This window comes from Strix aluco, chromosome 4 (assembly GCF_031877795.1).
Source record: "Strix aluco isolate bStrAlu1 chromosome 4, bStrAlu1.hap1, whole genome shotgun sequence".
NCBI classification, from domain to species: domain Eukaryota; kingdom Metazoa; phylum Chordata; class Aves; order Strigiformes; family Strigidae; genus Strix; species Strix aluco.
In genome coordinates this window covers 49,869,878-49,893,054 of record NC_133934.1, presented here as the reverse complement: position 1 = coordinate 49,893,054, position 23,177 = coordinate 49,869,878, and the positions used below count along the sequence as shown (strand labels likewise).

Sequence of the window (23,177 nt, the reverse complement as noted above, 5' to 3'; positions counted from 1 at the left end):
AAATAAGGCTCTTAAAAACTGGCTTATATTGGATCTGAGCAATACGTAGCCTTGAGCTTGCCCCAGTAGAACAGTTGCACTTTAATTTCTTCTGCTGTAAACTGGTTCTCAGTCAAAAACAGTTATTCAAAACAAGATCTAAAAGCTTCTTTCCTTTGACCCGAGATTAAACCACAAGATTTTTGTTCATGCTTTATTTTTCCTGTATGTTTTCATTCCCCCAAAACAGCCAGTCAGGTTTCTGTGGAAGCTAAGCTGGACAAGTCCAGCGGTTCCTCTGAATCGGACAGACACACTTGACAAAAAGTGCACCTTCTCTGTTGCTGAACTGTTTACTCTTACAGGAGTGCAGAGGATGGTGTGTCACCCAGAGAACTGGTGGCCAACAAGGGTGTTCTTCCATGAGACTGATTTAGAAAGCCAGAGAAGCTACCAACTTGAGGCTTGAGGGGGATGTGGAAGCTGCAACATGTGCTTCTCAGCAACAAGACACAGCCTCTTTTTCTCTACTGCAGTGTTTACACATCTGAAAAGCAACCCTGGAACCTGTTTCCCCACACTGTCCTAACTTTTCGCTCACCACCTGATAAACCTCTTAAAGGAAGAGAAATAAAACGTGAATTACTTTTGAAAGATCCATCAGTGACTGAACACTACTATAGCATGTTCAAAAGAAAGAACATCCCCCGACAGTTTTGGGAGGCAAGCACCAATGCTTGTGGAAGGGCTGATGCTTATTATGAGGAAAAAACGTAAAATGGTGTAAATTCAAACAGGATGGGAAGCAGCGTGACATCCGAGCACAATTGTTATGGCAACTATACAGTAAGAACTGCAGTTGTAAGGCGTGCATCCAGGGCCCTACTCTACCACTGCTTCTCAGGTTCAGGAGTGCTTGCCCCACAAAGCATCTGACTGGAGCAGCAGCAGTTATTTGTGTTGTCTGGTACCATTTAGGAGTAGTAAGGAAACAGACTAGAACCCATAATACTTTCATATTGTGGATAACAAGTGTGTGTGCGTGTTCCTGTTAAGATCAGATGGTCTGCTCTGCCTACAAAAATTTCCACTCTCATTCCTGTTACCATAGCAAAGCGATACATTTGATCACAGTTTGTAATAGTCTTAGGGTTTATCATTATGTCCCTTTTTAAAAATCTGATTGATTTTATTCCCAGGAATGCTTCAGGCCTCAAAAAGTCTCTAAGTAAAGGGGCATGCTATGTTTAGAATGAAGCACAAACCTCAACCGAAGAAATGCAAGTCTGGCTACTTCATTAAAACTCATCTTCAGTTCACGTAATTTAAATTAGCTAAGCAATACACGAATGCTGATACCACCCCTTCTTTGCCTTACAGTGCTCTAACATTAAGAGGAGCCATGAATCAGGCTTAGCAATTGGAAAGATGGGATATACGTAAGAATCAGGATCCAGTGATCTGTTACTGCATTTAATTACCTTGTGTATTCTGAAACTTTGCAGGGTTTCTTTCCCAGAGAGAAAGAACGGACCTCGGAGCCATGGTCCAACTTTCTCTTCATCTGCAAGGTGAGGGAAAAGAGTAACAACACGGATTTAGTTACATGACCAGCCTTACTTATGCATACTTCTGTACAATTAATCCATTTTTACCTTTCACGTTAATATCGAATTTCAACAAAGTTGACACAAGATGATTTAAAGCAACATTTTAGTTTCTAGCTTCAACAATATTTGGTACATGTTTTATATGCTGCATGTATATATTATTGCTGGTTTAGGGTCCAAAATCTACTGGAATTACTCTCTTTTAATTTCCAAATTTCAAATGTGAAAAAGTGTGCAGAACTCTGTGTTGGTTTATTTACTAAACTGTTCTCTCTCTGTTCTCCTGGGAGAGAAAGGAAAGAACTAAACCAAACCCCTTCATTCTTTGTGTTCAGGTTCATTGCTAAGTCTCTCATGGAAATGGTTAAATTTTAGGTAGCCTGTCTGCATTATAAACCAAATATTCATTTTAGAGCCTAAAAAAAGGAATTCAAATATACTTTTTTCTTTTGACTACCCTTTTATTTTAAAGTTGTACATTGAAAACATTTATAAAACTGCAGCAAAACTCACTGACAAATTAACTGACATTTTTACAAGAAGGGTAAGGATGAAAACCACTAAACCTCAGTCTTGAATGTCACCCGCAATTAGATATGATCAAAACCAAATATTGAGCAGGGCAGCTGCTAAAAGGGGAAGCCAGTCTGCAAAAATTACCAAAGAGATGGAAACGAGTGAAAGCTGTATTTATCCAGTCAGACAAACAACGATTACTTTCTACATATTTGGGTAATCTTTAACCACAAGTTTTTTACTCGCTGAGACATACATGTGCCAAATGCAATTTCCGAGGTTTTTTTAAGATGTGATACACCAAAACACTTTAGCCAGCAGAAGAATGCTGTTTACAGCTGTGAGCTGCAAAATAAACTACTTGCATTACAATTCAGACTTTAGTGTGAGCATTTGCTCCCTTTTTTCAAAATTTCTTATTTAAGATACAGTTTAAAAGTTGGCGTCTTTCTTACAGACTGATCTGATCTTTTTTTAATGTGATCTTAGAACATATTTAACCATTTACTGTATCAGTCTCCCCACCTAAAAACACACATCAAAAAAACGACAGGATTCCCTAAAGCTTCTGCTCCATATACTTTTGTTGTGATTTTATTTTTTACTTTAAAAACACCTTTATGGCTTTCCCTAAGAACAGTCACTGAAGGTGTTGTGTTTTGCTTCGTGATTACAAAGGAAAGCTAAGTAAGGTTAAGCAGTCTCGTTTTTACAGCAACAGCTACAACGCAAGCAGAGCTTGCCTGGCAGCCGTGGTTCCTTGCCCATGCCTCACATGGGACAGCATCTCACCAGGCAGGCGATCAGCCAGAACCACCAACCTCGCCCTCGCCGCTTCCCCACGCCCCAGGGAGAGCAGCCCCCCGTGCTTCCCCAGGAAAACCAGTTGTAAGCTACACTGAAAAATAATGGATACCATCTTTTATCGCTGTGCTAGACGAGCGAGCCATCCACGTTACTGGAAGATGTTAGGTAAGATGTTTGAGCATGAATTTCAGTATTTGATGATAGACTTTTCAGAAAGGATTTTTCTTGTTCACAGAAAATTTTTATTTCCAGCTTGCCTTTCTGAGAGGTTATCATCACCACGTTCCTCTTCTGCTTCTCCTAAGAGAGGGATGCAGTTTTACAAAAGCACACCTTAAAAATAAGAAGTACGAAGCCTGCAGTAGAATAAGCAGCTGTAGTGCCTTACTCTTTGGCGTTAGCAGAGAAAACAACATGCAGTTCTGTATTCTGTTGCCTAATAGCAATTTCACCCATTTCTTTTGGTCAGGTCTTTTTCCAGGTATTTTAGGGAACTTTCTCATGGGGTCCACCACACAGACGGACTTTCAGCATCTCAGAAGGTGCTAAGTAAATACACGGTCAAAAATGTCGTTTACCCCACGAAGAAGATAAAACTTTCTCTACAGCTGAGAGGTCTAGTGACAAGATTTAGATTATCAGTAAGGTATCTGTGTAACCGAAAAACACAAACCGCCGCGCAAGCATCCCCGTAAATATTTAATCTGTCTCTAGGAAAACACAACTCCTTTAGATAACGTTTATTTATCGAAATAATTGAGATTGCAGTATATTTATTTTAAAAAAGGGCAGCGAACTGTATTCCGCATCGCCACCCGCCGCGGAGCGCCGGCAGCCCCCCCCGGCAGCACACTGCAGCCCCCGCCGGCACGTCTCCGCCCGCGGAGCGCCAGCGCGGAAGACGCGCGGCCGCGGCCCCTCCCTGCTTGCCTGCCTCCGCGGGCGCGCAGCCGGGGGTTGGGGGGGGGCGTGTTGTGTGATGGTGGGGAGGGGGGGGGGGGCGCGGCCACTCACTTTGTAGAAGATCATCTTGAGGGTGCCGTAGAACCCCATGGTGTCGGCGCGCTTCCCCTTGCGCGGCTGCGGCGCGCCGCGGGCCCGGCGGCCGGGCAGGCGCTGGCAGTACAGCCCCTTCTCCGGCAGGTAGGTCACCGCCTCCCGCGCCGACATGCTCGGGCACGGCGGGCGGCGGCGCGGCCCGGCTCGGCCCTGCCCTGCGCGGAGCCCGGCTCCCCCTGCCTGCCTCGCTGCCTGCCTGCCCGCCTGCCTGCCCGCCGGCCGGCCTGCCTGCTGCCTGCTCCCGCCCCCCGCCTCCCCCCGCGCCCGCCCCGTCCCTCCCCCCCCGCCCGCCTCCGCAGCGGCGGCGGCGCGGCACTGCGGGCTGCGCGGCCGGGAGGGAGCCCGCGGGCCCCGCCGGCGGGAAGCCGCCCCCACCCCGGCAAAAGAGAAGGGAGGGAAAAAAAAATAGCGCTGCGTGGGTTGGGGTTATCCCCCCTCCCCCCCCCCTTTTTTTTTTTGGTAACTCCTCAAACCGCCTCGGAGGCCGGGGGCCTGCCCCCACCCTCGCTCTATTCCCCCAGTGCCACACGCTTCACGGTTTTCCAAGCGGGAGCAAAACAAGCTCATTTCCACTAATTATAATTATACCGTCGCCCTCGGCGAGCCTGGCTGGACTCGTACGTGATTGCATTCCGTGGCCGGGCACAAATTAGTCCTTCAAAAGTGCGGTTAATTTTAGAATAATTTGAAATACACTACAGTTTTGCTAGGGGAAAAAAGATGCTGAAATACCCTCTATTGGCTAAACAATAGAATAAACAGGGTCTGAGGATTTAGGAGTTGAAAGACCCGAATCCAACAATTATGTAATACACATTAAAATACTAATTCTCAGCGTAGCGGCGGGGAAGCTGAAAAACGCCGGAGCGGGTCCAGGGTTTCCCCCGCACTCAGGCAGCCTTCCCCGCGCACCGGGCGGCCTGCGCGCACACGCTCCCCACGCTCTCAAACGGCAGCCCTCCGGCGACGCCAAAGCCATCTTAGCTCGGTCTTCGAACCCTGTGAAGGATGCTCACCTATATTTTCAGAGAAAGCGTAAGGAAATCCCTAGGTAATTACTTGCTAAAGAACGCTTCTTTTGCGGTCGTTCCCTACTCCGTGCACATCAACAAATCTGTTCAATTCACCCTTACGGTTCGATTCAAGGGCATGGAAGTTCCTGACATATGGTTGGGCTCTCAGACAGATACCTGCAACCAGCACAGCAGTGAGGCAGCTTCTTTTTATTTTTTTTTAGTTTCTAAACAGACAACTCAAATGAGAGACTCCAGCTTCTGCAATTTTTCCTTGTTTTTTTTTCTGCCCAAGTGCAGAGCAGAGCATACTCAGAACATGATCTGAAGCTGCAACGTTCCTCTATAATTTTCCCCAGGTGCAGTGGGAACTGGAGACTCTCAGCAGCCCTCCGGACCGATGCACTCAAACAGAAGCAAACACATAGTCAGTTCCTGTTGACCTGAGGGGAAACCATCTTTATAAAGCAGAACAAAAAAAGTAGAAAAAAGAACGCGTATCTAAAGGAGTGGAATTACTTTCTGTAAAATTTGCCAGCTTCCTCATTAGTACTTTAAAAGAACCCTCGTACATATTGTTACTTTAGAATAGCTAAGCGTGCCAGGTGTTAGCACACTCAGATAAGGCAAAATCACTACACCCAGAGCACACAAGATCCAGCTTCTATATGGTTTTACATGTATCTCCCATCTAGCACTGAGTCCTTGTAGTCTTTTCTGTCTCCCAGTGAAAATGGTTCTGCCCATCAAACCTTGGCATTTATGCCATTATCCATTAAACTGCAGTGCTGTATATTTTATGAGAACAAAATGGTCTTGAGTTGACTTCATACCTCAGATATGAACAGAGCTGTACATATCCCAGGAGACTATTACTGTCTTCCTTTGCTAGCACATCACATGCAAAGGGGAAGGAAAAAAAAACATAGACTGCATATACACATTAAATAATCACAGGAAGCAAATTAATACCCAAACCATCAGAGTATGAAAGAATTCTAACATTGCTGTGGGGATTTAGAAGTACTTCATATACAGGTATGCATAACGCCCTGTAATGTTCACAGCTATCTCTGCCCCTTCCCCAGTCTGTAAGTGCACTCGGTGCAGAGTGGGGACGACTGCTACTCTTCCTCCAGCATCGCAGCAGGCACTGGCAGGAAATCCTCGGGGATCAGCCTCTGCCCCAGCCCAAAGGCAAGTGTAACCTGACAGCACAACTAGATTTATCTTTTGAACAAAATGTGCTTTGGAGTCAGCAGTCAATGAGTTGGATAATAATTAGAAATTACTATTTTCCTCTCTTTTGGAGTACTACTATAGCCGATTCATCCTCTTTTGATAATGATTGGCAGATACTCTCTCACGGTAGAAAAACACCAACCTAACTGCTAATCTCTTTGCCTCAGTCAGGACCCATGTAGTAACCCCAACAATCATTTGCTACTGGTAGAAAACTTGGTATATCAGGTATTTATTCTGCACAAAAGGTTGGGGTTTTTTCATAATTTTAGATACAGATACCACAGACAGACTTTGACATTTGAACAGTGACCATCTTTCATCTAGCAGTATGCCTTTCTCAGAACAAGAGACAAAAATTGCATATGGATATGGCTCTGGCTCTCAGTATGTTTCTCTACAGTAGTACTACTTTTGATTCTCTACAAATAAAGAATCATCCTCTCTACCTCAAATTAAGTTGTATAGTCTCTGGGTAGTTGCAAGACTACTCTGTTTGGGTGTCTGCTCTTCCCCAGAATGCCTAACCACAGCCTGGGCTCTCTGTAGTCGATGGAGAGGAACACACTCCACCAGCAGCTAAGGGCACCTCCCATTAGGCTCCCGCTCTAAATTACTGTCTAGAAAGGACTTTTGCTCTCTCCCCTGACTTTGAGAACTCCCCTTTCCTTGGATAAGTCTAGTGTCATGAATACACCACACTCAATCGTAAGAAATTACGTAAGGCTTTGCAAAAGTAGCAGGCAACTGCCTAACCCGGGAAGACTGAGCAGCACTGCAGGTCACACAGCTTCACTCTGCACCTTCCTGGAAAATACAATGGTGGAGGAATAACACCCCAACCCCTTAGGTGCTTTTCAGGGCCCGAGAGCAAGTAGCAGAGATGATGCATTTATTTACATCTCTACGGAAATTTGCAATAATATTTATTGCAGTAACTTCATATGGTCTAAGAATACTTAATGGTATAAAGTAAATCCTCCTCACAAATTAAGGTACATCGAGGAAGACTATAGTTTATAAAGCAATGTTAAGAGAGGAATCAAAAGTTGCCATGTTTCTTTCCCTATTTCATATATATTCAACTTCAAAGGTTAGTTTTGTTTAAGCTGAAGATACTTTTTCAAGGTTTTAAAACCACAAACAGCATACAATTCATGACATTTAGAAAAATGTCTACACCAAAATTACATAGTTTCCACTGGACACAAGTCCAATCTTATTTCCCGTCAGTACTGCCAGCTCTTAATTAATAAAAATTCACACCATCCAATTCTTTTCCTGTTGGCAACATTTCTAGCACCTTTACCAGTTTGTCATGTGGCATGCTGTAATTAAGACCGTCTATTACTTCTAATGAAAGACTAGAATGAATTACAGAAATCACCCGCAGAGCTATATAATCCCCAGAAGAATAGAGATTACAGTGCAACAGACCAAAGAAACAACATTTTTGTTTTTTTAGTTGGAGAAACATTTTTGAGAGGAGAGACCACAGGATGCTCTGGCCGTGGCGATGGCCAGTCAGCATTCTGGGAGTACACTGGTGCTTAAACCACGGAATGCAAAAACCATAATTGGCATTTCACATACACATATGTGCGTTAGGAGCATAATGTGTGCAGGAGGAACTGTGGAGCAATATGGTTTGGTATCTCCATTAATATTGGTAAATGCATCATTCAAGACGGTGCCAGAAGGGATTCTGTGTACTCTGCACATTTAGCAGACGTTTAGCAGACTGACTCCTTTAGAAGCATTTCAGAGGGATTTTTGTGTGTTGTCTAATAGGATTGCAGTTTTTTCCACCCAGGAAACCAAACACCCTAATCAAGTGGGGCCAAATCCCTAGCTGCACAAGATTTACCCTGGAGACAGTGAAGACGACCCGGCAAGGACAGTCACGCTTAATTGTTTTTCCCTTTCTCAAATTTGGACCCACTTAGGTTTTAAACACTTCCCTTCTGCTTGGTAATCTAGTTTAGGCAGCTGCAGCAGCCAGCGCTTTGTCTTCTATACTCGACCTCTTCATCTGACCACATACTTCATTTAATTTGCCAAATGCTCCCATTCAGGCAAGAATCTGGCCCCACAGAGAGGTACTTCTGCCATCTGCTTTAGACATTTAACTACAGTTTAGCTTACCACACCTACATGTAAAAGCCTAAGTTCCCCATTCAGTCAATGAGGAAGGCAGATGCTAAGAGTCCAACTTGTATAAAGTCTTAGAAGAGGAGAAAAAAATCCCATATGACAGCAAGTGTTAAACATGTTCCAAAGTAATTCAGGGCAGGCCTTTCCTCTACAAAAGGGCACCGCTATTATTGTTGAATCTTTTTGAACATATTATGAAATGAAACAAGTGACCCACTGGGATCTTGGAAATCCCATGTTCTCATGGTTTCTAGGCAATGACCGTAAGGCTGTCGCTAATTTGAGATTTATTAGCATACATCCTAGGTCCTGAGCTGGAAAAATTTTATGGGTATGGGAATAAAATTTTATTTTATTCCATACCTGCAGGCAGGGTGAGACAAAATTTTAGGACACTAAGTAAGGAAAAGTGGTACTTGGATAATGGGAAAAGTTCAGAGGCACAACATACAATGCACCTTATATCACACAGGTGTAACCATGAGTTTGTGTAGTATATACAATTAGTTTTGATGCAACAGAACAGACTTGAAGAAACGAACTTAAGTGCACCAGTTTGTGACCAACACCTGCTATGGTCCAAGTACGAAGGAAGAACAAGTGCAACTTGGCTCCCTGGAACCAGTTTAGATGAAGGAATTTCTACTCAATTTATTTATAATGCCTACAGCAGGCTTAGAGAGGTCCAACTCCAGAATGTTTGCCTCAGCATAGTTACAGAAAGAAATTTAAGCTTAAAATCTTGTGTAGTACAAGTCAAACACAATCCTACACATTGCAGTGTGCACTGATCAGTAGCTTACTGATCAATAACACATTTTTGCAGTATTGATGAACTTAAGGTTTGGGATGAAGTATGGAAAGCAATGGGAACTCTATTATGGGAGGAAGAACACACAGAGACCCTACAGTAAATTGCACAAAGTCTTTTAAAGCTTATTTAAAGGGAGTGGAGAAAACATATTACAAAGCTTGATAGGTACTACTGAGTTGTTGAACTAATTGTATAATGTTTCTTGGCGGAGCGTTTTGAAGACTGCTTTCAAACTGAAATTTCCCACACATTCCTTATTTCAATGCAAAGTAAGGTACTGTAGTTAAACAAAATTGTAAATAGCCCCAAAGTTTTGTTTTTGCAGGAAAGGAAATGGCATAGATACCAACTGAAAAATCAGAATAGTTATTAATAAATCCTGATTTTATTAGACTAGTATGAACTTTGATTGTAAATACCATTTTAAAAGGTATGTATCTGTAGCAGAGATTTCCCATAAACAACTTCCTTTTAACATTTGCCTTTAAAAAAATAATAAGTTTTAAATATATTGTGATAGGATTCAAAAGGTGTGCTAGTTAATGGCTGCAAAAATAGCTTTGAAAAGGATTTATACATTAAGCGTATGTAACAGACTTCAGCACTGGATATTTAGAATAAACTTCAAACTATGTTTAAGAGCTGGGAGACTGCAAAGACAGATATGGCATCCCCATGTCTCCAGCAGAGCAGAACTCCCTTCTGAAGGTCATACTTCCTTGTCCTCCTTGGTTGCCTGTAGTTGGGCACAGAATTTGCAACATATGTCTCAATGCTTCAGTTATTTAAAGAAGTACAGCCAAAGCTGTCATACACCCATTTATGAAGGGGACAGTTCCACACACTGTTTCTTGGTGGCAACACCAGCTTAAAGATGTCCCAGTCTGACCTGCTCATTCCCATCCCCGAATGGCTCTCATCCTTATTTCTGCAGGAACAAACATCTGTAGAAATGCTCTGTGAACCAGATTCATTAACTGATGTGGGGCAAGGATAAATAGCTTTAAGTTTTTTCCTTTGGGTTTGTTTTTTGGGTTTTTTTTTTAGAATGAGCTACTGGTTTAATTTTCCACCACACCTTCATAAACAACAGAGCGAGCAGAAGCAAATGAGCAATTCACAGGCAGGGCACAAACTTCTTGAGCCAGCTACACCACTGAGAAAAAGGTATGAAGAACTGTGACCCAAGTGTCCCACGCAGAGAGCATAAGCCTATTATTCACACCTAGAGGCATCACTCTCTCAGCTATAGTTTGATGTGCATTTAAGCCAACACAGCCACTGAAGAAAAAAAAAAAAAAAATAAGGCTGTCCCTGCATCCACGGATGCCCTTGGCCATTCATTTCTATGCTTGCGTCACCTTCTCAGGTATGCTACTACAGCCTTCGTTGTATGGCTGTGTGGTCAACCGGGGTGGCAACTGACAGAGGGACACTTTTTTGCTGGGCTATTTTTCAGCCAGGTCAGATTCCCCATCTCCCTCATGGCATGGCCACAGAGATGTTTGTGTCAGCATAGCAAGAAGTACAGCCTACTCTCCTTTTTAACTTCCCCAAACGCTTGCCAAACTACAGCCTTAGGTGAAATGGCAAGGAACTGGGGTTTAGGCTTTGTTCTCCCAACCCAGGGGACTGTATTATTACCACAGAGCGACTTATTTGCATTGAAAAACATACTTAAGTCTCTGTCAAATGGAAATGGACACTCAAATAGTAAAGTTTTACCATAAAACAAGCACAACAAGGTGAACCACAGGCAGGGGGTATAATGTCAACCTTCCTTAAACATGTCATGTTAAAACTCCAGGGAGCTTGTCTCATTAGAACTGTGTATTACTTCACTGAAAAAAAAAAGCCAAAACATTTTCTTCCCAAAGCATTTTTTTTTCTTGTTAAAGAAAAAGATAAATGAAAACAGAAATACCACTGGCTAGGCTTCACGTTGCTTTTAATTCCCTGTGACAGTAACCACGTGCAAGTTTCCTACAGAGAAATCTTGTATGGTTTTAAAACTAGCAATATTATCATATAATAAACAGTTTTCATAATGCATATTCATAAGGAGCAGAGTTAAGGTTGCTAATGTAACCTGCACTTTCACGTACTTGACTGCTTTCCGTGCAACAGGAACATTATGAGTTGCTTTCTTATGTTTTCTTTCTATGCAGTATTGTTACATTATTCATTTTTCAAAGGAAGAAGGTATTACATATAATGCATTGTGCAAAACATTCACTAATGGCAGCAGATCTTCATAAGAACTGTGTCTCCATTCATTGTGCTCCTATTAAAGTTAACTGTAATCTATTTATTATATCATTAAACTTAATATATTGTAAGATTAATTCTATTTATAGATGCAGTAATAGCTGTGCTAATCACTCAAGTTCACATTGAACAGGGCTGTGCTTCTGAGACACAGCAGCAGTTGCTTCAGAGACCAAAGTACGTTCCTAAATTTCCCAAAGAGATGACCTTGCATGCTACATCCTGCCAAGCCCGAGTGGCATGGCGCAGGTTGCTGCAGCCAGCCAGCCTGGTGTCACCCTGCCCCACTGAACAGCCCCTGCAACCTGCTGGCACCCACGCTTGCTCCGTGGAGGAAGCTGGCACCACGCATGCCGTCCGGGTTCCTCCCTTGGCCCGCTCTTCTCCCGGATATCCTTACACACCACAGTAGCCATGGGCAGCAGTTGCCACACCAGCAGCCAGATGCCACTTGGGCACAGGGTATTCAGTGTGGGCAGTACAAAGATAGCAGCAGTCCATGCCTTGCTCTTTGGGAGCTTATATAATAGTTGCTTTCTAAAATACCACCCCTGGGCTCCATTTTTAGTAATTTTATCTTATATTCCTATTATAGGCATTTCACAGATTCTGCCTGTGACGTAGTCCATAATGTTAGAAAACCATGCACTTGAGGCTGTTCTTAAATCCTACCATAGGCGCACAAAGCACAAGCCCTTCTTGCTGATCAACAGATGACAACCACAATACCCCCAAAAAATAACCCTAACAGGCATCAGTTCCTTTTTCAGTATTTCAACCATAGAGCTGAGATGGTTTTGTTTATATTGACAAGAATGTTTCCAAATTAGTGAAGCGTGTATTTCTGCCTTTGAACACCACTGGTCAAACTGTTTTCACTCAAACATAAGCAGGCTGGGAAATCACCTTTGTACAGAAAAATAAAAGTCTGCGTGGACTTGGAAGGCTTTCCAAAAATGTCTGTCCTTCGCACTGAATACAGATAGAGCACTGTCACCTACTGCCTGTTTTCTGTTAAGTTTTCCATTTTTATTTTCTTTGGAGATAGCTTAATTTTGATTGCCTGCTTATTTATCTGGCATAATCTATAGAAATCTATTTACAAACCAGTTTCCATCCCTCATTTGTGGTACATGAGAATGATAAGAGGTTAGTGGTGAGCCTTTAGGCTACAGACAGAAGAATTCCTGGAATTATAGATTATACCAGAAAGATTTAGGAAGAATTTGAAGAAAAGACTATTAAAAATGTCAAATCTCTTTTCCTACCTGCATTACCTAAAGAGAGTATAAAGGTTACAAACCCAAGCATTCAAAGGAGTTTGAAATGACAGGTGTAAGATGCTTTTACTCCTAAAAAGCTGATTACCAGGGCAGCCCGGTGCATGGTGCATACTAAATAAGACACAGATTCCGTGGAAAAAGGTGTCTGAGGTTGTAATTTAAGATACATCGTTACCCACTTGTGCACGGGCATCTTACCCACTTGTGCACATGCATCAAGTTTGCTAAGGCAAACCTGTGAACATCGAAGGCACAGCAGGATTTTATAATGTCAAGGGAATTTAATTTCACCCCCATCATCTGGAAAAGCAGTGACTCTCTGTTCCGTGTGCCGGTGGCATGGAACAGCCCGAGTCCCTACCAGATGCGCCAAGGCTGCAAGTAACCAACGGTGAGGAATACAGCAGGATGCCACCCTTGGTGCAACAGCCCTAGAGGAAGATGAAACATGATGTGCCAGTACATTCCAGAGCAGTCGGCTGATAGCAGAAGGATAGGACCCATGAATCTCACCTTTGAAGAGGAGTTTGTTCTGTTGAATGTGTATGAATCTCCTGTGCTCTCCCCATCCCATCCTCATCCTCACTTCTCTGTAATTACCAGCCCCAGGATCCTCCATTCCCCTGCCCTCTGCTCCTTGTATTAATCTCCCGGCCCAGCAATTCTCTGATAGTTTCCGTCCTCCCACCCTCTCCACAGCATCTCAGTCTAACAAGACTTAACTGTCCCACCTTATTACTCCTTTCGTTTTCCATCCTCTTCCATGTTTTCTCCTTCCCTGGAATTCAGGGGAAGCATTTTCCTATATACATTGTCCAAGCATCAACAAGGGGGTGTGTGTCTGGACTCCAGGACATAGAGGATATTTGGCTTTTTTCCCCCCATACTTGGCCACATTTGTGGAGCCGCTGGAAGCAGCCACTATGGGGAAGATGCAGCTCTGCCCATGTTGCCTTTGGCTACAGCATGCTTGGTGAGACCAGGGGAAAGGTGCAGGTCAGTCTGGTCAGCACTGTGACCTGATGGGACACAGGCTCCTCACAGCCCAAAGTGTCCCTGGTACGTGCAAATGGTCATTTTTCCACAACACACGCTCTGCCCTACTGGTAGGTGCCAGTGGTGGTTATAAAGGGGACAATTACACATTATACCTCTTTTATCCAGCTTCCTTTTCTCACAGCAACCCATGCCTACGGTAAAGCACAGAGAAGGGGATTTACTCATCTCCCAGGAACCCTCATGATTTATTGCCATGACAACTCTACCCTCTCCAGAGGCCTGGGGGAGCCAGGACTTGAGCTGGTTTCTCCCCAGTACATTCTTCCAGCCGCAGGGGAATGGATGCCAAACCTTTGCACAGCAGAAAGGAATGTCAGGCATGCCGGGGTCACACCAGATGCTTTGAAGCCTTGCTAACCCACTGTCATTAACCTTATGCTGTGCAATTTCACGTCCAAAGGGGCTACAGAGGGAGCGAGCAGGCCAGCAAACCTGCCCCATCTAAACAAACTCTTCCCTGAACAGGTGCTTCCAGTCTAGAAACCAGACAACATGCTTGCCTACTTCTACAAGAACCATAGCACTGCATAATTTAGGGTAAGTAGTCCCTCATTAGGACAAGAGGGATGACAATAGCTAATCAATTTTTTTACACTGAATCTAGCATTATTTAGGTAAGGTTAGGTATAGATACCTCTAATATATTCAAGCCCAGAACAGATATTTATAACAGAGATCTCTCATAGAATGCAAAAAGTATGAAATAAGGTGGCACATTTCATAGTGTTTCAGAGAAATTTTCAAACAGTGCTACCTGTATGAAACTTAAAAGCCACAGCATAAAATGTCCATACCTGTTCACTGTTCTGTCTAAGCTTCTTTTGGGAACCATTTTGTTCAGTAAAAGCTTATGCTCCCTTTATCAAGATATAATATTGAATTAAAAAATTACAACTCAAAAAACCCCATTTCTACCCCCAAGGAAAACTGCATACTGCAACCTTTACATAACCTCAGACATCACGTATTTAACCAGTTCTCCAAAACTTCTGTCAATTTCTCAGTTCAGTGTGATGCAACTGATGCACTCCCTAAACCTATCCATTCACTGTGGGATAAATAGCAAGTCAGTTATTTAAATTCCTGGGGTTTGAAACTTACAATTTCTTTATTTATAGACAGGATGGATCAAATTAGAGATTTCAGAAATTTTTGGCTTGCTGTTTCATTCACTTGTAACCACAAAATTAGATGGCAGCCATGGTTTTAAAGTTTGTAATGTTATGGAGACTCTTAGTATTTCACAAATCCAATTACTGAAGGAAACATAGCCCATCTAATGTTACTGATTTACCAAAAAAAAAGAAACCAATGAAATACTACAAAGCAGAATGTCTAGGAATAGTTCAAGTCACCAATGTGGTCAGCTGTATGGGGAAGTTTATTCTTTGCATCTTAAACTATTTTAATATTCTAGAAAGATGCAAAATATTACAAACTATTATTTGAAATTAGTACACGAGAAGAGGGATTAAAAATGCTGCAATAAAGCCTGTGCAAATGTACGTCCTAATTCCTATTCCTTCTCTTTTGCTGAAAGCAACTGCTAAAGCATGTTATTAGCTATAACATTGCTAAAGCAAGGCCAGCGATGTTCTGACAAATCTCTAGGGGTTTTTTTGCCCACTTTCCTTTTATTATCATATTCCATCTCTAATATTCAATCAGTGCCAAACTGGTTTATGGATGCCAATCTTTCTCACAGAAATGGAAAAAGAAATCCTGCTATATGTTGTAGGCCTGCTGATGTGACAGGGAGAGACTGAAGGGAAGTGGGGAAGGGAACCGGGGAAGGGAACCGGGAGGGAGGAGTACGAGAGCACCAGTATGCAGTGTGGTATTTAGCAGAAGTCTCAGTTTTCTGATCAGAAAGTTGGCAAAAATCGAAGTGCAGAGTACCATTAGGTTCCTTGTAATTTAACCTTCAATGTGAGTTTCACACATCGTGTGGTCTCTACCCTTTAGTCTAATTCCATACACAGAACAAACTAATGCCTCAAAAACTGGCTAGATCTGAATAATCTCCATTTTACTATCTACCTCCAACAAAATGTGCTACAAGCCACTGACCAGATCATTCACTTATTAACCTAAATTTAAATCTCTATGCAGTTATTTAAATACAGTCCCAGTTATTAGCTGAATTTCCCCTTGGGACAAGATTTGAAAATGCTCACTTTTGTCCCTTGTAGAATCATAGACAATGTTTAGGAATATGTGATTAAAAAGAAAATTCTGGGAAGAACTCATTTGCTGCTTGTATAAATATATTTCCTCATTAAAATTTGATAAAAACAGTCTTAATGGAATACTACAACCTCATTCATGCTGAATAAAGTGATTTAAATTGGCAAGAACAAAGTTTAAATACACTTCTTCCCAGCTAACTGTCGACAGCTTTTTTACAGCCTGCAGGGACAGGTATGACTCATGCCTACGCTGTTCTTCAAAAACTATTTTAAAATGCAGATTTTTTCCACTGGTCTATTGTGCTTTACAAGTAACTGCAAACTGAAAGAGACTAAAATTAGAAGGCAGACCACTATCACCAGAGGGATTAGAAACTCCTAGGCTATGTTGATTTAAAAAGCTGAATTGGTTGACCAATACGAGGGACTCTTTTATGTTGGTTCCTACTAGATTTCTGGCAGATTTCATTCAAAGTCTCTCCTGGTTACAAATTATGTGAAATGCCTGTGTTTAGGAACAGCGGGTGGTCTCTGGATTTGCATGTAACATTAGACTGAGCAACCCTCTTATTCTCTGGTACGCAAGACTAAAAAATGAAGGTGTTCACCCTAACCTAAGTAAGTCCGCAGGAGAACGCTACCTGGTCACAAGTCATCGGGCAAAGGTTTGGACCCTTTTTAAACCAACAACTGCAGCAACAGTCTTTTCATGTGCCTTATGAAAAGTATGCTAATATTTACTGATTCTGATTAACACAAATTAAGTTTGGTAGAAAGCTAATTTAAGAAGGAATCCAACAGCCTCAAGTTTAGACTGAGCAATCAACCTGCCAAGGAAAATACAGCAGGAGATACTAACCTTCCCCATAATTCAGAGCAGCATTTTAGGTACTGCAGACTACTGGGTTAAAAGCTAAAACAATAAGGTACATTTCAACTTAAAATGGGGATGTCAGGCTCCTTATCAGTACAGTCCTTCAAAGAGTCCTCTGAAATCCTCTTCCTTTTAGACACACAAGCCTTAAATCTGTGGCAAGATGTGTGGGCTACTCAGTAGTGAGGAGCACACTAGCTGCTCTCAGAGTAGTATCTCGTTAATCAGAAAATCTGAATATGCTTTGTGCTTCTTTATGCAAAATACTGAGGGGAAAAAATGCTAAGTACTTAATTTGCCATATCACAGAGGAAAGTTAAATGTCTCTCAGCAGGTAAAGATACCAAGAAGCAAGAACATTTATACTAACTGGGATTTGTTCACTTTCCCATTCATGATAACCAGTTACATTACTATATTACATGCATCTAGTTTAAGAATGGATTTTTCTTCCTTTTAGAGCAGGTATACAGCTGGCCATTCTCTGTTGAAAAGAGCTAGAGAAACATGAATAGTGAGCTGGGTTAGCTCTACTAGTGCTTAGCACTACACACTAAATGTGGGAAAGAGAAAAGAGGAAGACTCAGCCAGAGCCTGCATTGATCTAAAGCATGGGTCAACAGTTCCAAGACATGGAAAATCCAAATCATTTCCCATTTCCAAGTTCCCTGGGACATCTATTACAATCTAAAAGGTATCTGTTTTGAAGAGCTGTGATCCTAAAGCTGTTCTCTAAGCAGAGGCAGCGTACACAAAGGTTAAAGAGATGGCTGTAGCAAAAGAAATCTCATCTCAGAAGAAAAAAAAGTGAGAAAAACAATCATAATGCTCCCCCCCCCCCCCCCCCCCCTTTTGTAGCAATAGTAAGTGGAACTCTAACTTACAAGTTTAGCAGATGGCCAAGTATGAGAACGGGGGTACCAGTCTGAGGAGCAGTCATAAAGGCTGTGAGAACAACCAGCAGGCCGAATCCAATCCTCTCTCTTTTGGAAGGCTTTTTTCTTTATCTGCATCTGGCAGTTAGTATTAGTCTAGTTTTATATCTACCTAAATATGCAAATAAGCAAGCAAAGTGTCTTCAACTCCTGAGGAGAATTTGTGCTCAAGGATATGCCATACCTACAGAGATCCCAATGAGTGGTTCAAATACAGTTAATCTTTTCTCTCTACTAAGGTACCGTCAAGACTTAGCACTTGATGAAACAGAACATGTAATGGTCTCCAAACAAGACCCCAGCATGGAACCAGCCCACTGATGGTGTCAAGAAATTTTTTGAGGGTAGTTAGAAATTAGACAGACAAAGGCTCCTGCAGTATCACCCAGCTGGGCCTCTGTCACATATCTAGCTTATGCTCTCTAACGTAAATTTGAACAGTAACATCTATATCTGAGCAAATCTGGTCCTGCCCAACGAAAACCTCAGCCTGAATGAAATTATCAACTGATTCATTCCAGACAACACAAGAATTTCAGGAATGCAAATTAACCACTTTATGCCCCTGACAGGTCTTTCTAAACCTTCTACCAGTTCTTCTGGCTTTTCATCTCCTCAAAACAAAACCACAGTTCTCAGAAATACTCTGGAAGAGCACACATCTAAGAAAAATTTTCCCAGTGCTCAGATGTTAAGCCCCGCTCCCCCCAGCATAAGTGTCTTCAAAATGTTTTCAAATGAAAGGGAAAAGAGGAGCATCTTGCAGTAGTTTCCATATAATGCAATTATACAACCTTTTATCTGTGTGGATGCCAGCACGGAATCACATTATTCCTTTAGAGGCCTTTGGGAACGAGGTGAGAATATTATCCTGATCTGCATTAAAGCAGTAACAGAATTGAGTATATTTGCTTCTTCATGTTAAACTAATTTTAAGGAGCTCCTAATACATTTGTTAGCACTTTTTGGGAGTCATCTCAAAGCTGTAAAGGAAGAGAACAGATAGCTCAATGTGTATAATAAGGGCTTGTCAAATAACATCAATATTCCTTGTAACAAGATTACCCTTTCAAAGTAAGAACTACTTAGAGATATGGTAGAGATCCCAGTTCGGTGGGACTGAATGGAGTGAGGGGCCCACATGCTGAGGGCTTAATTAACCTAAAGGAGGAAAGGACTAAAAACTTGGCTAGGAATCAGACTGTTTCTTCATGTTGCCATTTCCACCTTTTGGTTGCAAAGAAACCCTGGGGCAATGTCTGGGAACAGCAAGTCTACAAGCCTACACTCTCCGTTATCAATGCCTGTCTGTATACAGACAGAGAGGATGACTTTAGACTACATCAGAAAACTGCAGCTGACAAGGAAATAAATCTTTTAGAAGAGGAGGATACTGTGAATTTCCCAGTTCCAAACCTATTTTCAGACCCATTTTCAAATCTATGGGAAGATGACCACTGACAATCAAACATGTTTTACATCAAGAACAATCCTAGACCAAAGGTCTGTCTACTCCAGAAACATTCCTCATGCCTACTGCCATCTCCTCCTAATGAAACGCCCACACCCCTCTACAGATTTCCTTCACTGCAAGACAGTGTACCTTTCATAAGCTTTTCTGAAATAAACTAGTCAAAACCAGGTCTCGACATGGAAAGCCATGGGCATATCCTCTTCTGGATATAGCTTTACCAGAAGAGGAGGTTACTCTTCCCTCCTTAACCTATTTCAGTCAGTGAGCTAAGCTGGCTTATACAACTATATATAGTAGCATATCTTTGGCAATAAATACACTTTTTTCCACTTAAACAGGCTAAGAAGTGATGACATGAGCAGCTTAAGTGGCAGATCTGAAACAGCAGAAGTCTGCTGGCAGGATGCATGACAAATACCTGCAAGTATCCTGAAGGGTGGCAGTTTATTCAGCCAACATAGCTGAGTTGGAAGATGACATGTTCACAGTACCAACTGGTCAGACTCACAGAAGCCAAAATACACTGGAGTCCCTATTGGTAGGATAAGTGATCCGAATTCATTGTGAACTCATGGTACTGCCAGGATTTGAACAGAGATCTTATAAATCCATATTACTGCTGCTTTAACCATTAAAACCTCCTGAATCTGATACCTGCAAAGAGTGGCATACCTGACTTTCAAGAGTGGCTTTGAGAAATTCTACAGGTAAATTACTTAATCCATCATCAAGAGATCTGTTGTAAAATTCAGTTGTGTTTGCTATCCACTGTTGCAGTTACAGGACTTTCTTCCTACTCCCAGGATAGATACATGAGAGGCCTAGGTTCTGTTAATACACATTAGTAAATACAGATGGGGTCAGCTCGTAGACAGCTAACAGCAGCTGGTTGCAGTGAAGACTTGGATTCATGGTCCGTTGCTTTCTCAGTTTATGAGACAGGTTAGAGAAGCAGTGAGAAACAGCAGCATAAGGTTTAATACATACTAGCAGCTAAAGTATAAACTTTTCAAAGGCCCTGGATACGTGCTCTGAAGCCCACTCCACAATGATTGCCTTACTATTGCTCAGGCCAAATAAATGAAATTGCACTTTCATTCTGCAGGCATAAAATGATACATTTGAGAAACAAACTCTAGTAACTTTTTATTGCTGTGTTTTGGAAGTGGTTTTGGTTTCACCAGATGGAAAGGTTTTCTGGTGAAATCAAAGTCATTCTGCTCAGATATTACTCATAACATGCATCTGCACCCACATAAAACTTTCAATTTCAAAACCAACTAATTTTTATTACGGAAGATATGTACTCCAAACCCACTGATGAAGTATCTACAATATCTTCAAGTCATACATTTCCTTCACCACTTTCCACAGACCTTGTACTGCCACACCAATTCACAAGATGATTTTACTACAGAGCCCTTGCTCCTGCTATACCGATGCCAACAGAGCCTCCCTAAGACTCCCCCACTACCCTCCACGCTGACATGGTTACATTGCTTCTGCTGTACCAGTGGAAGCAGCACCCACCAGGCTTGCCTCGGTTGTCTGACACTCACCCTTTCCTCTGCAGCCCCCCCCACCCACCCTCCAGCAAAGCAGCTCTCGTGCTAACAGCCTAACCTAATCCACTCCAAACAAGCAAGCCAGGTTGGCAGAGCCTTACTATTTAAAATATCCTTTTCATTTTGACAAACAACTTTGCCAGCAGATTTGAGAGGGCATTTGCCTTAAACAGAGGACTTGTGCTGAGCTTACCCAAGCAAACAATCTACAAGACTTAGACATGTATTTATCAATGACTGCAATGGTGTAAACTGAGCCCCTGGATTTTGCAGAGACGTGGCTGCAGAGCATTAGCATATTCCTTCTACCAGTTGTGCTGTCAGAGCAGAGTGCCCACAAACAGCTGGAAGAAATAGTATCTTAAGCTGTCACAGCCTCTTGTTAAGACTGTATCTGAGCTCTTTGCCAACAAAAACTCTCTTTGCCCAGGTCAGCTGTAACCAAATGAAGGGTTTGGTTAGCTAATAAATAGGAGGTAAAAGTTGGGACTTTTCAAGGCCTAAGACCTTATGGCTACATCAGCAAAGCTATTACACAAATGATCATCACTTCTATGAAAAGTATTCTGGCAGAAGCAACCATACTCACTTTTTTCTTTAACCAGAAAATCTCTGTATGCTATCATGAAGGCATATACATTATTCATGTGATTTGGCTGTAAAAGTATAAGCTGTCACAGATGACCTCTGACTGGATAATGAAAAATAGTATGGCAGGCTACAACTTAGACCATACTTTGCCAATAAAGATACCAAAAAAAAAAACCCACAAAAAAACCCAAAAAACTTTGACAAAGCCTAATCTGCTTACAGAAGTTTAGGACATCTACTGACGTGAAGGACACCTTTAAAGGCTGTATCTCTGCAAGCTCTTTAAGAAATCCACTCATGTACAGAATTCTGCAATACGAAAAAAATCCTGGGAGGGAGAGTTCAAATATACAAAAAAGTACAAAGTCAAAGACAGTACAAAGAATTTATGACCTTCTCTCTCTGTGTGTCTTTTTTTAAAACTGTTTGAATACCTGATTTTTTTGTTCCCTGCCGCCCCCCCCCCCCTTTTAAAAATCTGTTCACTGGTAAATAAACAGAACAGGCAATTCGTCTCTCACCTATTTTAGTGAAGTCATAATAAACATTTTTTAATTGTTACTTACTTGAACACAGTGGATTTATTTGAATAATTCTTTAATCAGTAAAAACATGGATTTCTTTAAACATGGTACACTTTTTTGAGATGAGAAAGCTCCTCTTACCCCAGAAACAATTTTCCTTCCATTTTAGCTAGGATCAGTTTCTTGTGCCAAGGTGTGTGCAAAAAGCAACTTACACAAATATTTTTATGTAAAATTCCCAAGACAGTAATTGCACAAATAACTTTACAAAAGGAAGTGACTTTGTCTATAATCAGAGTCCAGAATTTGATGCTAGTATTTAAACAATATATAACAACTTTACCACACAGAAACGTAACACAATATTGACCTCAGCTAATGGTCAGAGACAGCTAGCTTTTCTTGTATGTTTGGAAAAGAAATCAAAAGAAAATAGTAGGAAAAGATACTAGCTTTGCTTTTGAGAGCTGAGAGTAAAGAATTTCTATACTTATTTTTAACCTGTGTCATATCTGAATTCAGCTATTATTATTTATGTCCTTTTAGTTCCAAAAATGAATGGGAACTTTACCCTCAGAACACCAGAAGCCATAAAGACAACACACAAAGAACTGGGAATGTCATGGAGCAAGTAATGAGAGCGTAAGTCTGAAGTTCAGTACGTGTCTCTCTCCGTTATCAGTGCATGATAATTTTCTGCTATTTTCTTCAGAGGCTTCTTTGAACAGAACATTGAAGAGTGATTATATGTCCAAACCTTAGCAAAATGTCAAAATCCACTGCTTCATTGTATCTGCAATTACAATGGTTTCCTCCTACACATGGGATAGGAAAAGATACAATTTTGTATTCATGGCGTTCCAAGCACTCTGTTTTAAGTTGTGGCTTGATGTAAATCAGTTATTTGCCAACCAGAAAGGCATTATTATAACCTCATATTTTAATAAAAATGGCATTTTTGTTCTTAAAAATACAGATTCAGATCTTGAATACACTTCTAGAAACTGAAGATTTTTAAACAGTTAGTGGCTCTCACTGTGAAACAAATACCATGGCCAACTGCTTATGTCACCACTAAGACAGGGACAAAAGACAGCAGACTGGGCTCAAGTTGCAATGCGAGAAAAGACCTTTGGGAAGAGAAGCTGCAAAATCTCTATTTTGGCCTCAAAGCTTCTCCCTTTTGCCAGGGCCAAAGCTCACACCTCTGAACTCTGGGGT

The 23,177-nt window shown here is 41.7% G+C and overlaps 1 protein-coding gene across 5 annotated transcripts in view; it reads right to left on the bottom strand.

The window, feature by feature from the left end:
• FBXW7 (F-box and WD repeat domain containing 7) overlaps positions 1 to 23,177 on the bottom strand; it is a 191,129-nt gene that overhangs the window by 29,634 nt on the left and 138,318 nt on the right. For 3 of the 5 annotated variants that reach the window (XM_074823022.1, XM_074823026.1, XM_074823024.1), the window contains one exon: positions 1,461 to 1,543. In XM_074823022.1, coding sequence (XP_074679123.1) covers positions 1,461 to 1,543 — 83 coding nt within the window. Of the gene's footprint in view, positions 1 to 1,460; positions 1,544 to 3,926; positions 4,136 to 23,177 lie in introns of those variants that run through there. The other 2 variants (XM_074823023.1, XR_012623136.1) reach the window with 2 other exon arrangements.